The sequence below is a fragment of the Brassica napus genome, chromosome C9 (assembly GCF_020379485.1).
Source record: "Brassica napus cultivar Da-Ae chromosome C9, Da-Ae, whole genome shotgun sequence".
Lineage (NCBI taxonomy): Eukaryota > Viridiplantae > Streptophyta > Magnoliopsida > Brassicales > Brassicaceae > Brassica > Brassica napus.
The window spans coordinates 31,847,051-31,859,309 of NC_063452.1; the positions used below are offsets into that span (position 1 = coordinate 31,847,051).

The 12,259-nt window shown below is 35.4% G+C and overlaps 1 protein-coding gene across 1 annotated transcript; it reads right to left on the minus strand.

The window, feature by feature from the left end:
* Positions 1-5,159: 5,159 nt before the first annotated feature.
* LOC106422125 (F-box protein FBW2-like) lies at positions 5,160-11,151 on the minus strand. The gene is made up of 2 exons (XM_013862955.3): positions 10,841-11,151; positions 5,160-10,640 (listed from the first exon to the last, which is right to left on the minus strand). Exons 1-2 carry the CDS (start codon positions 11,149-11,151, stop codon positions 10,007-10,009), a joined length of 945 nt encoding a protein of 314 aa, XP_013718409.1. The 3' UTR covers positions 5,160-10,006.
* Between the last annotated feature and the right edge of the window lie 1,108 nt (positions 11,152-12,259).

Genomic DNA, 12,259 nt, shown 5'->3' on the forward strand with positions numbered 1-12,259 from the left:
ATCTGAAAAATGTTAACTTTTTTTTTTTTGCTCGTATGTTTTCATCTGTATATTTTATGCAAATATGAAAAAAAAAACAAGCTGCATATAACATGTTCGACAAAATGTCAGCAAGAACAAATATATCTACAAATTTATTTGTCTACAACTATCATGTCCACGATTTATTTCATTTATATTTTTCTATCCATAACTAGTGTGTCCACGACTTTTATATCCATATATATAAATGTCAAAATTATAGAAAAAATATATGAAAATGGACGTTGAAATATAGAGAATAAAAAATTACAATACATTTTATCCAATTTATTTAATTTTATATTTCTAAATTCGATAAAAAAATGAATAAAGAAACAAAGGGTGAACTGACAACAATAAAAAAAATATTTAGAAAGTAATTAAACCAAAAATAAAATAGAACAATGATGTTTCTCTTCACATGGGAGAATGGGCATTTGAGTCTAAAACAATCCTTCAGCAGATTGTGTCTTACAACGTAGAGAAAGACAATAAAGTGTCTTATAGAGTAATGCACTCTATATTAATAACCATGGGTACAAGTCAGAGGCGGATCTAGAGATATATTTTATATAGAGCACAAATATATAATTTAATTAAAATAATTAGACAGTTTTATGGTATTATTATAAATTATTATATTTTTACAGTAAATATTTTAACTAATTAAATATTCATTATTTTCCAATTTTTTTTTTTACTAAAGTTAGAACGTTTATCTTTAAAATATATATATATATATATATATATATATATATTAAGTTTTTAATGCATTTTATATGAGTTAATAATAGTAAATTATAAACTCTTAGAAAATATATTAAATCACTGAATAGTTAATCAAATAAAATAATATATTTATTATCGGATTTAATGCTATGTATAAAGCAGAAAATATTTATCTTCTAGAAATAGAAGGAGTACAAAATAAGTAATTGGAAATTCAAAATTGATATTTAATTGATATTTACAGTGCAAAGCTGAATATATTAGACATGTATAACAAATTTAATAAAATTTAAGAGAAAAGAAATGAGAAGAATTAAATATGAAATCAGACCTTTGACAAAGAAAGTGTAATTGCACACGCTAAATTTGACAACAACAAAATAAATAAGATAAAAGATGGGTGATAATTTGGTCAAACGTGAAGTGTGTGGCACCATTGACCTCATTTATGATTTAACCAAATAAGCTTGATTCACATACTCAAAATTATGTTACAAACAAAAATTTATAAAGTTAGTATGGGGCACGTGCCCCACTTTCTATACAATTAGATTCGCCCCTGGTACAAGCATTACATAAAGGAAATTTTAAATATAAAGAAACTAAAAAAGAAAAAAAAAAGAAGAATGAAGCATTATTGGACAATGATACAATCCAACAAAAGAAAAGCCGAAACAAATCGCTAAAACAAATGGAATGCAAGAGTAGACGTACATAATTTGAAAACAAGTGGTATTTTAGTTTTTCTTTGATTCTCTTTCTTATGGTTTTCTTTAAAAATTTCTATTTTATTTTTGTAGGCCTTACATGCTTGAAATTTTTGCTTAAGTTAAAGAATAATGATTGTGATGCAGCTTTCAAAGATGGAAAGACAACAAGAACCAAACACTTTACCGAAGAAAAAGAGTTTCAACAACGTTGATGATACAACTGGGCATCAACAAATCTGTGTGTTATGGTTCGAGTGTTTTTTTAATTACAAAAGAGAATGTTCGAGTCTATTATATACAAATTTAATATTCTAAATAGATGTTTAGTTTCATTATTATTTTCATTATATTAAATCTAAGAAGTTTTATATTTTAAAGAAGACTTATTTACAAAAAAAAAACAAAAAAAGAACTGAATAGACCAAATATAATATTTTTAATTATAGTTCTACATTTTCATGTATATATATTAAATTTCTATAAAAAATTGCTTCTAGATATGTATATTCTCTTTCTTAAAAAGTCATAATAGTCTAGGGCTGGGCAAAAAACCCGGATCCGAAAAACCGAACCGAACCGGATCCGAAAAAGTAGTATCGAACCCGAACCGAAATTGATTAAATATCCGAATGAGTTCAAAATTTTGGTATTTAGAGAACCGAAACCGAACCCGATCCGAACCGAAGTATTTCGAGTACCCGATTATATCCGAAATTGATTTATATACCTATATATATTAATTATTTTTAGATTTAATATATATTAAGAACATCAAAATATATAAGATACTTTTAACTTATCCAAAATACTTATAAATATATACAAATTGTCAAAAGTAACATGTCTAAAATAGCTAAAGTATACTCAAAACACCAACAATACTTATTGATTCTCAATCCAAATATTCAAACCAAACCAATTTATATGTTAATTTTAGGTACTTTGACATATGCTATTCAAATTTATAAGTAATATATTGTTTTGTTTATAGATTTTGAGAAATTTAAATTATATAATGAATTTTAAAAATTTTAAAATAATTTAAATGGGTTATCCGAACCCGAACCGAACCCGCAAAGATCCGAACCGAACCCGAACCAAAATTTAGAAATACCCGAATGAGGCTGAAATCTTTGAACCCGAAAATCCGAAACCCGAATAGATCCGAACCGAACCCGAATGTGTACCCGAACGCCCACCCCTATAATAGTCTTTAAAAGCTTTCAATTCTTTGTTTGAATACATCCACTTTTAATTTTAGAAATCCGTGTGTGATCAATATAATGTTTAATTTTGATAAGAAAACAATAATGAAACAACAACACTATAATTTTATAAGTAAAAGATCATTTAAATTTTTTTAAAAAATTGATCCGTGCGCGAGGTAGTTGCATTCAAACTAATTTTATATATGTTTGTATATATCTTAATTTTAAAACATATAATACTTGCAAACATATATCTATATATCCATTTTAAACAACCAGAAATATTATTTTACCGTTTTCAACTTTTTAGTTTGTATGCAACTATCTCACATGTTATTCATATCTATTTTTGTATAGTATTTAATTACAATTATAATTTATTCCGATTGATAATTACAAAGTTACAGTTTTATCATCAAATAATTTATAGTAAATTATTTCAACCCATGCGTAGCATGGGAGTAATGCTAGTATATTAATAAGCCTTGGTACAAGCATTACATAAAGGAAATTTTAATTATAAAGAAACTAACAATATATGTGAAATTTCTAGATACTCTAAATTTTAAATGTTCCTCTACAAGTAAATGTTTTAACTTTTCAAAGAGTTTGAGGTCTATCAACACTTTCACCTTGTCCTCATGGTGAGACTGGAATTTGCTTCGACAATGCCTCATGTGATTCCCTTGTTTGGTCCTTTGGGGATTGTTTCTTTCTTTGGTGTTGTTGATTTTTCTTTTGATTATTGCACATCATCATGTTTAAGGACACTTGTAATCTGAACAGTTTTGGATCTCCATTCTCAAAGCTGTCTTCACTATTCCATGTCTCTACCAACATTATTTTCAGCTCTTTACCCGAACATTGATGCCCATGATTATCTTTGGCACAACATCAATAACAGATTCCCTTGGCTTTCTTGTTTTCAATTTCTTGGAGAGTCATTGTATGAACAAAAGATGGAGGGACTTGTTGTCTGCAAGCTTTGGAGTTGCATTGTTGATACACCTTTACAAGTGTATTACCGGAAGAAGAAACAAGGGAAAAGGGTGATGGATTCAAAGGAAGTAGAGAACCAAGAGGAAGAGGTGGAAACTTCTAATCAAGTTCAAACAAGCAGAGGAAAGAAAGACTGACTCGTAAAGAGTCTTTGGCAGTTAAAAACTTAGCAATTCATATAAGTGTTTGTAATTGTATTCTTTTATTTTAGTGTTATCCGATCTGTGATCTGAAAATAACAGTGGAGAAGAGAGTCTTGAGCCGATTCTCTAGTAGAGTTTCGTACGAGAAGAATCGATATTGGTAGGTTGAGATTCCTTCTTGAGTTGTTGTCTAAGGTTGTAATCGGAGTTTGTTATTGAGTAACGAAGTTGAGTTTGGATTGGAATTTCAAACTAATTGTCTTCGGTCCACCCCTTTTTTAATAGTTTGGACTCTTTGATGGTTGTTGAAAATACGACAATTCCGGGAAACTCTTCTCAGAGTGAACGACTTGGTTTTTGTTTTCAAGTCTCTGCGCCATCTCTTTCAGTCATGATTAACCAATAGAGAAAAATAGCTTGACCTTCAGTGATTTCTGGTTTCAGACCATTTAAGAAAGCTTCCTTAAAAAATTTTTGTGGTAGTTCACATGATGTGGCTATAACGTTTTCAAATTGTCGACGAGACTCCACTACTAGATTGGTCTGCTTCAGATTCATCAAAGGAGTGTAGGGAGATTCTCTCTGCCCACTCCCAAACAATGATAATAATCGTTCCTTCGAGTCATTCCAAGATAACATTGACTGTTGTGACTCCTCAATTTGAAACCATATCAATGCTTATCTGTTCATGCTGTAGAAGGCGATCTCTTCTTTTTCTTCTTCAGATGAATGATAAAACATAAAATTCCTTTCAGCTTGTAACACCCATCCTTCTCAATTATCGTCGATGAATTCTGAAATATTCACCTTGTGACTTGGAGCCTCCCTTGTCTTGACAGATGTGTTTTCCCTCGTTGTTTGTCTTCCTGATTCTCCAATCATCTCCTTCTCAGATTCTTTACTCATCTCTTCTTCTTCTTCGAAGTCTTGAGCATGATCAATGCCACTTCAGTATTGAGCATATTTATGGCTCACATCACCTCCATCCTTTTAGTCTCAGCCATCTCAGCATGTTCGTTGGAGGATGTATGCTCCTCGTTCCCGAAATTAACCTCCCTTGACTTGGTCCCTTCAGAAACCTTTGGTTCTACAGCTGTCATGTTTCGAGTTGTCACCATGGTTGAATTTTTGTCATCAGCCCTGGTACCAATTCGGTAAACACCCTTAAGAAGCTCTACCAAGATGTTAGTTTATTCATGAATATTAGCAAAACTCTTACTTCCGTAAATTGAAAACCGAAGCACTCCTCGTTTATTAGAGGAAACACTGCTCGGAAGAGAACAGTTCTTAGCTGACTCGAGAGGCTACAACAGAGGAAATTCAAAAGGTTCTCTTCTCAATGCCACAGGATAAGTCCCCAGAGCAAGATGGCTAAAATGTTGAATTTTTAAGGCCGCTTGGGAGATTGTAGGGCATGAATTCATCACAGCAGTAAAGTCTTTCTTTACTATAAGTTTCTTACCGAAAGGTATTAATGCTACTATTTTGGCCCTGATACTAAATAAAATATAAGAACAAGAGATAAAGGATTATCACCCAATCTCTTCTTGTAATGTACTCTACAAAGTGATCTCGAAGATCATCGCCAATCGACTCAAAACTACTCTTCTTGAGTTCATTGCCTTGAATCAATCAGCCTTTGTGAAAGGAAGACTTCCAATTGAAAATCTACTTCTCGCCACTTAACTTTTCAAAGACTACCACAAGGATTCAATATCAGCTAGATGTGCCATAAATTTGACATATCAAACGCTTTTGATACATTGCAGTGGCCTTTCTTGATAAACACATTGAAAGCGATGCAGTTCCCACCTGAGTTCATTCATTGGATAACTATTTGTGTCACAACGGCTTCTTTTTTGGCTCAAGTTAAAGGATAGTTGGCTGGATATTTTAGGAGTAATAGAGGCTTGAGACAGGGATTTGAATTATCTCTTTACTTTCTTTTGTAATCAGTATGAATGTACTATCAAAGTTGTTGCACAAAGCCTGCAATGGAAAGACGATTTGATTATCACCCGAATTGTCAAAACATGAGTCTCAACCATTTAAGCTTTGCGGACGATATTATGGTATTCACGGTTGGGAAAACAAGATCTCTGGATAGTATCGTTGAGGTGTTCGACCATTTTTTTAAGATAGCGTGGTTAAAAATCAGTCTGGAGAAGTCAAAAATCTATTGTGGTGGAGTATCTGAAATGCTAAGAAAGAAATGAAAGATCAGTTCTATTTACAAAAAGGCGAGCTCCCGGTGAGGTTTCTGGGACAGCCACTGCTCACAAAAAGAATGACTGAATCCGACTATAAACCATGTGTGGATCGAATCAGAAGCCGTATAAGTTCTTGGATAGCGAGACACTTGTCTATGGTGGAAGACTACAGCTGATACAATCTCTCATTGTAAGTACCACTTACGTTTGGCTATCTGCTTTTCGGCTTCCACATGTTTGCATAAAAGAGAGAGAACAGATTAGTGCAGCGTTCCTGTGGTTGGTCCCAATACTTAATGCGAGGAAAGAAAAGGTCTCTTGGGAGAGTGTTTGTAGGCCAAAAACAGAAGGAGGTCTAGGTATCAGATCTTTTAAAATAGTGAATGCAGTCTGCTGTCTCCGTCTAATCTGGAGAATATTATCTCAGGTTCCTTCTCTATGGGTCCGATGAATACATACTTATTTGATTCGGGACGAAAACTTCTGATTCATGAAGAGAAGCAAAATAAATGCTCTTGGATGTGGAGGAAACTGCTTAAATACGAAACCAATAGAAAATAGTTAGACTCATGCTTGCTATAGAAAGCCTCACAGAGGAATTCCCGAGCAGCTTAGGTCGGAAAGTGTTTGGGTAAGTTCTTTTGAGTTAACTTTCCTTTCCGGCTTAGTTTTCTGTCCTGGATCCAAATATGAGGTTAGAATTTTTTTTTCTAATTATTGTTGGTCTATCCTAGAGCCCAGGTTTTGTTTAGGAGACCCGAAAACCGATGACCCATAAAGTATCTTTATCTCATTCTGAAAAGCCAAGGTGAGTTGTGGTTGTGCTTGTTATTTTACTTTAAATCAAGTATGAGATATTGTGATGTTGATTTATGTTATGGTTGTTGTTTATTGATTGTTCTTGCTTGATGCAGATATTTTTGGTAGCATGACTAGGTGGCTAGTTAAGTAAATGAACATGATATGTTGTAGCATTGTTAATTAAAATTAGATAATACTACCATACTGAGATGTTGTATTGATAGTTATAAGTAACGATGATGGTCCTGAATATTATTGATTGGTGTGATGGATATGCATGATTGCTTGTTGGTCTAGATGATTAGTATGTGAAATGATTATTATATGCATGGATATTATTATTCGATATTAGATAATACTATTACTATGAATTATGAGTGGTGTGTGGAAAGTGTTGTTATGGTTGTTTGACAACCCATTAGTATGGAAACACGGAGGGACGGGGTTGCAGCTTAGGGCCCGTGCCACACATGACGATGTGCGATTCGAGCGTACTGGTTTTAGAGGCAGCCGGATATTTGTAGACCATCGGTCATTTAGAATTTGCGACTATGATCTGTTTGGGTGTGTTGGGTTAAATGGGATGGGAAATGTCAAATGAGGAAAAAGCCTCTAGGTGGAAAAAGCCTCTCTTCTCTCCTCTCTCCTCTCTCCATATCATCTCCCTCTATCTCCTCCTCTTCCTCTTTGCTTAGAATTACCCTTTTCTTTAGCATCACATCTCCGGTCAGCATTGCATGTTCCCTCTCAGCATCGCCTGTTCCCTCCGAGCATCGCCCGAACTCTCTCCTCTCCTTCAGCATCGCCCATGTCTCTCTCTACTTCTCAGTGTCAGCCACTTCTCCTTTCATCGTGTTCTTGTTCAAATGTCGCCTAAAACGTTCTTTGTTTCACTGTAAACGAAATTGTCCCTGAAATTTTGCGGAAAATCTGAGAAATACTTTATTCCCTTAAAATCTAGCTAAACGTTGAGTCAAAAACAGTTAACTTAAACACCTAATATTTTTTTTGTAAAACACTAATTTTATCGTTTTTTTAAATTAACGACATAAAAGATGCAGTTCAGAGCGAAACAACCATTGCTTTGGGAAAAGTCGTAAACTGTCTGAAACGACCTAAACACACAAAACGGCTCATTTTGGCTAACATGTAAAGAAGCCCAATTTAATGATGGTTTGCCTTACGAGAAAGACGATAAACATAAATGGAAAACTGATAAATAGAAAGAGCGAAAAAAGAGAAACATAGAAGAAAGTGTAAAGAAGATCGACGTGAATATTCAAGAGGATCAAAGTATGACCATTCTAGAGAGAGTATCTAAGCTAGACCTTTGACATTCGAGTAAGGGATCCAGAGATGAAAATATTAAGAATTTATGTTAGCTTTAGAGAATTTAAGGTGTAGGTGGTTAGACTACTGAACTTAAGACTTGGACGTTTTTTCACTGCGTTCTACTATTTTTATTGATGACGAATCTCTGTACAATATTTTGTGTAACTTTTTTAAATCGTTTTTGTCGCAGTCAATAAAACGTCAATGTGGAATATTATATTATTTACTGCTTTTTCATTTTCATGTTTTTGTGATTATAGTAGAGATTCTGGATCTTCGAAAAAAATATGCTTTTCTTATAAATTTTGATTGTGTGAGTTTTGTTATATTAATGGGTCTAATCGAAGTTAGTATTATATTTAGATGGTCAATAGTTGGTTGGTAAAACAATAAACCAAAGGATAAGGGTTACGCAGTTTCTAATTATAATTGTAGGGAGATTTTGAACTTCCATTCTGAGTAGATCTAGGCTTGAAACTTTAATTTCGGAAACATATAGCATGATGGCTTAATTTGGACATGTTATACAATATAGGATGTAAAATAGTTCTTACCTCAACTGTATAAGATAATTTGAGAATATATCTGTGTAATAGTGTTTTCATAATCAATGTATACCGCCAGTAATTTGGGTGACTTGAATTCTCAATCCGAGCAAAGTAGATTGAGTTTAGAAAATAAGGTCTCCGACTAGTTCTGGGCAGAAATACGGAATCGAAGGCCCGAACCAGAATACTGAAACCAAAATCGGACCAAAACTTTCAAATATCCGAATGGTTTCTATATTTTTATATCTGAAATAACTGAACCAGAACCGGAAACGGAACCCAACGAGTATCCGAATATCCGAGGAAACAAGTTTTAATTTTCTGATATAAGGTAAAACGCACCAACCTCACTCGAACCTTGATTGGACACAAAAAGTGAGAATATTGTTACCACCAAACCACATTATTTTTTATGAACTCTTATATTATAAATATATATGATATTTCTATTTTAAATAACAAATTGACGGATATGCAAATGTGTAACTACTAGACCACTTAGATAAACATGTTAACTAATATATTTTGTATTTATATATTTCATTCACATATTAAATGGGTTCCCGAAACCGACCCGGAACCGAAGAATCCGAACCGAAATCTCATAAATACCTATTAGGCATAAGAATGATTTATCTTATATATCCCGGAAAACCGAATAATTCCTACCGAAACCGAACCGAATACCTAGGGCTACCTCAGACCTAGCAAACTTGTTAAAGGTAGGTAGGGACCATAGGGCCTATTTTTACTGATTGAACAATGAACTTCTGAGCTTTGGTACTGATTACAAGTTTATACAAGTAAATAAGTAGAACTGTAGAATGAAGGATACGGAATCAATATAAAGTAAACTGAGCCATCCTTTCAATATAACGAAGAGGTGAGTAACTAAAAAGCTTTAATGTGAATAACCCCATCTCATTTGAATTCTTCTTCAACAGTTTGTGCTTTAACTTCTTCACTTCTTTTTTGTTTTGGTCAAAACTTCTTCACTTCTTTTGTTTCTTATGAATCAACTTGAGTTGACCAAAAAAAAAAAAATGAATCAACTTGACATCTCCAATTCTATACATATACACATTCCTATATATATCTATATATTATATAAAATATGAATCTAAACATCACTAAGTTAAAGAGAAACACAAAAGCCAAGAACCAGCCCGGTTAAAGATTAGAGAAACACGAAAAAGCCAAACAAGTTTCAAGCAACACATACAGAGAGCAAAGACGCATATGAGGCTAAAACCCATGGTAGAAGCAACTTTGGGGTAGAGAGCTACGACCATTACAAGACCTGGTTCATGGAGATGGCGGCCAAATATGGGGTTCCCTGTCGATATTCACTCTATCCGCATAAAAGTTATCGTCCCAACCATGCTCAAACTCATACTCTCCCATTTCACCATCCTCAAGGAACTCCCATGCCAAGTAATCAGATCCATCTGAGAAATAATCCGAACAGCAATCCTCCCAGTCGTTTATCATATCATAGAATCCAATCACGCGTGGACCCAACACTTTCATATCTGGAAACTTCTCTTTGAAGAACTTGTTGTCGAGTTGCACGTCCCAACAGCCTCGGAGTTCCAAGAACTGAAGAAAAATGCAAGATGATAAGATTTTGAGTACTCCTTCTACGCTGACTCGATGGTATGCAATTTCTAACCGCTTCAGCTTCGGCATCGTCCTGGCAATCGCATAAGCTTCATCGTCGTGAGAGACGACACTCGCTACGTCCAAAGGATGCATGTTTCTGGAGAACTCTGTCAGGGATTTACAGTGTTTGCCCATGGCTTGTATCGCCTCTGGGCCTAATTTACAGCAGTAGCTCAAGTCCAAGAAAGTGAGAGATGAAAGCTTTTCGGCCACGTTTACAACACCTGAATTGCTCAGACAACTTCTCGGCACCTTCAAGGTTTTAAGTGAACCAGCACTTTCAAAAATAAACAAGGAACAAAAGAAAGTGTTAAGTCAGAAACTAAAGTATGCTATAAACACTTAAAGCTTCTTAAACTGATTCTAACATGACAACTAGTCATTTTGAAGGCAAATGACACAAATGTAGATTATGACTGCTTCGAGCTTCTTCCCACTGTGTTCATAATAAGCAAAATAAGCCAGAGATAAACTCACTGTTGTGCAATGAAGGAGAAGATAGAGTCATTTTGAAGGCCAGTGACTGAGAGTTTCCGCAAAGAGCCAGAGCTTCTATTGATCAACAACTGAAGCATTCGATCGAGATGATCGGACTGGTGGCAACGGTTACACCACAGCTCAATGTCTATCTCTTGCCAGCAATAAGATCCAGTTACAGCTCTGTTCCATGCTTTGCAAACCCTAGGCACAACTGTTAGCACCTCTTGAAGAGGTAAGTGGCTAAAGATTAAGCCAAGAGCGTCAGGGATAAGCTCATCCCAGTTTCGCAACTTGCAATTTTCTTCCATCCTACAAAAAAAAACAATACATGAATGATCGTTTATACTTTAGATAACACAAGTCTTCAAAGTCTTGTATTTGAGAATCACAAAATTTCTTCTTTTCTATCAAGATCCAGCAGAGATGTTTGAACCGAGACTGTCGATAAACTAGTAAAGAGAAAAGGACGAGTTCTCGTCGGTGGGTCAAGACAAAGACGTGTTTTATTAGATCAAGTGAACGCTCAGTCGTGTTACAAGGAGGGAAAAACAAGGAAATGAACCGGCGAAATCTAATTTTCCGGAGAATACAGGTCGGCGAGAATAAGATGTAAAACCCTAGTTTCTAGCCGAAAGTAAGTGTGTTGTGATTTGCGGATCCCCTCATCGTTGTCTCTCCTCCTCTTTTTATAGACGGTCTTCTGTTGACCTAATTCGACTTGACCTATCGGGCCTTCTCGACGATTGGGCCGAGGTGTCGGGCCGCTGAACCGAGTCGTCGAGCCGAAGACTTACGGTCGTTCGCTCTGCCGGCTAAAAGTAGTCTGAAGTCGAGTCGACTACTAGCTCGCAAGTCGACGAGCCGAGCTCATCTGTTTTGATCATGTGTCAGGACAATCATCATGTGGGCCTTTTGGGAGGGTCAGGCCCATACCCAACAGTAAGTCCCCCAGTTCGTTGGTGAGTAGCGTAGCCGACTCAGCGAATTTGGAAGTAGGGTTTACAAGATAATTGTTCTGGACCCGCGATCCCGCTTGACTCCTTGACTACACGGACGACTCGCTTGCTCGTGACTCGCAGTTTCATTGGATTGGTTCGAACCGGCGGTTTCCTTTGGCTTTGGTTGCAATCGCTGGATTTGGTCTAAACCGGTTCCGGTTTACCTCGAGAAGTCGAACCGTCGCGAGATCCGGTGAATTTCACGCGCCTAAATGGGCCTACATAGGCCCATCTACGTCTAATGATGATGCCTCGGGGTGCGCAGTCTCTCCTTATAAATATCCCTCTCGCCTCTCATTTTCTTCATTCTTCACCCGACTCAGGTACTTTCTCTCTCTTCCTCTCTGCTTCTCTCTCTACCCCTTTTTAGTCATAGATTCCTAGAAACTTGCCATGTCGTCGTGCGGTAGGCTTTCCA

Excerpts from the sequence above, each read along its gene's own strand:
- LOC106422125 (XM_013862955.3), bottom strand. The coding sequence starts at position 11,151 with ATGGAAGAAAATTGCAAGTTGCGAAACTGGGATGAGCTTATCCCTGAC. Across the intron at positions 10,641-10,840 it reads TTCTCCTTCATTGCACAACA|TGCTGGTTCACTTAAAACCT; the intron begins GTGAGTTTATCT and ends TATTTTTGAAAG.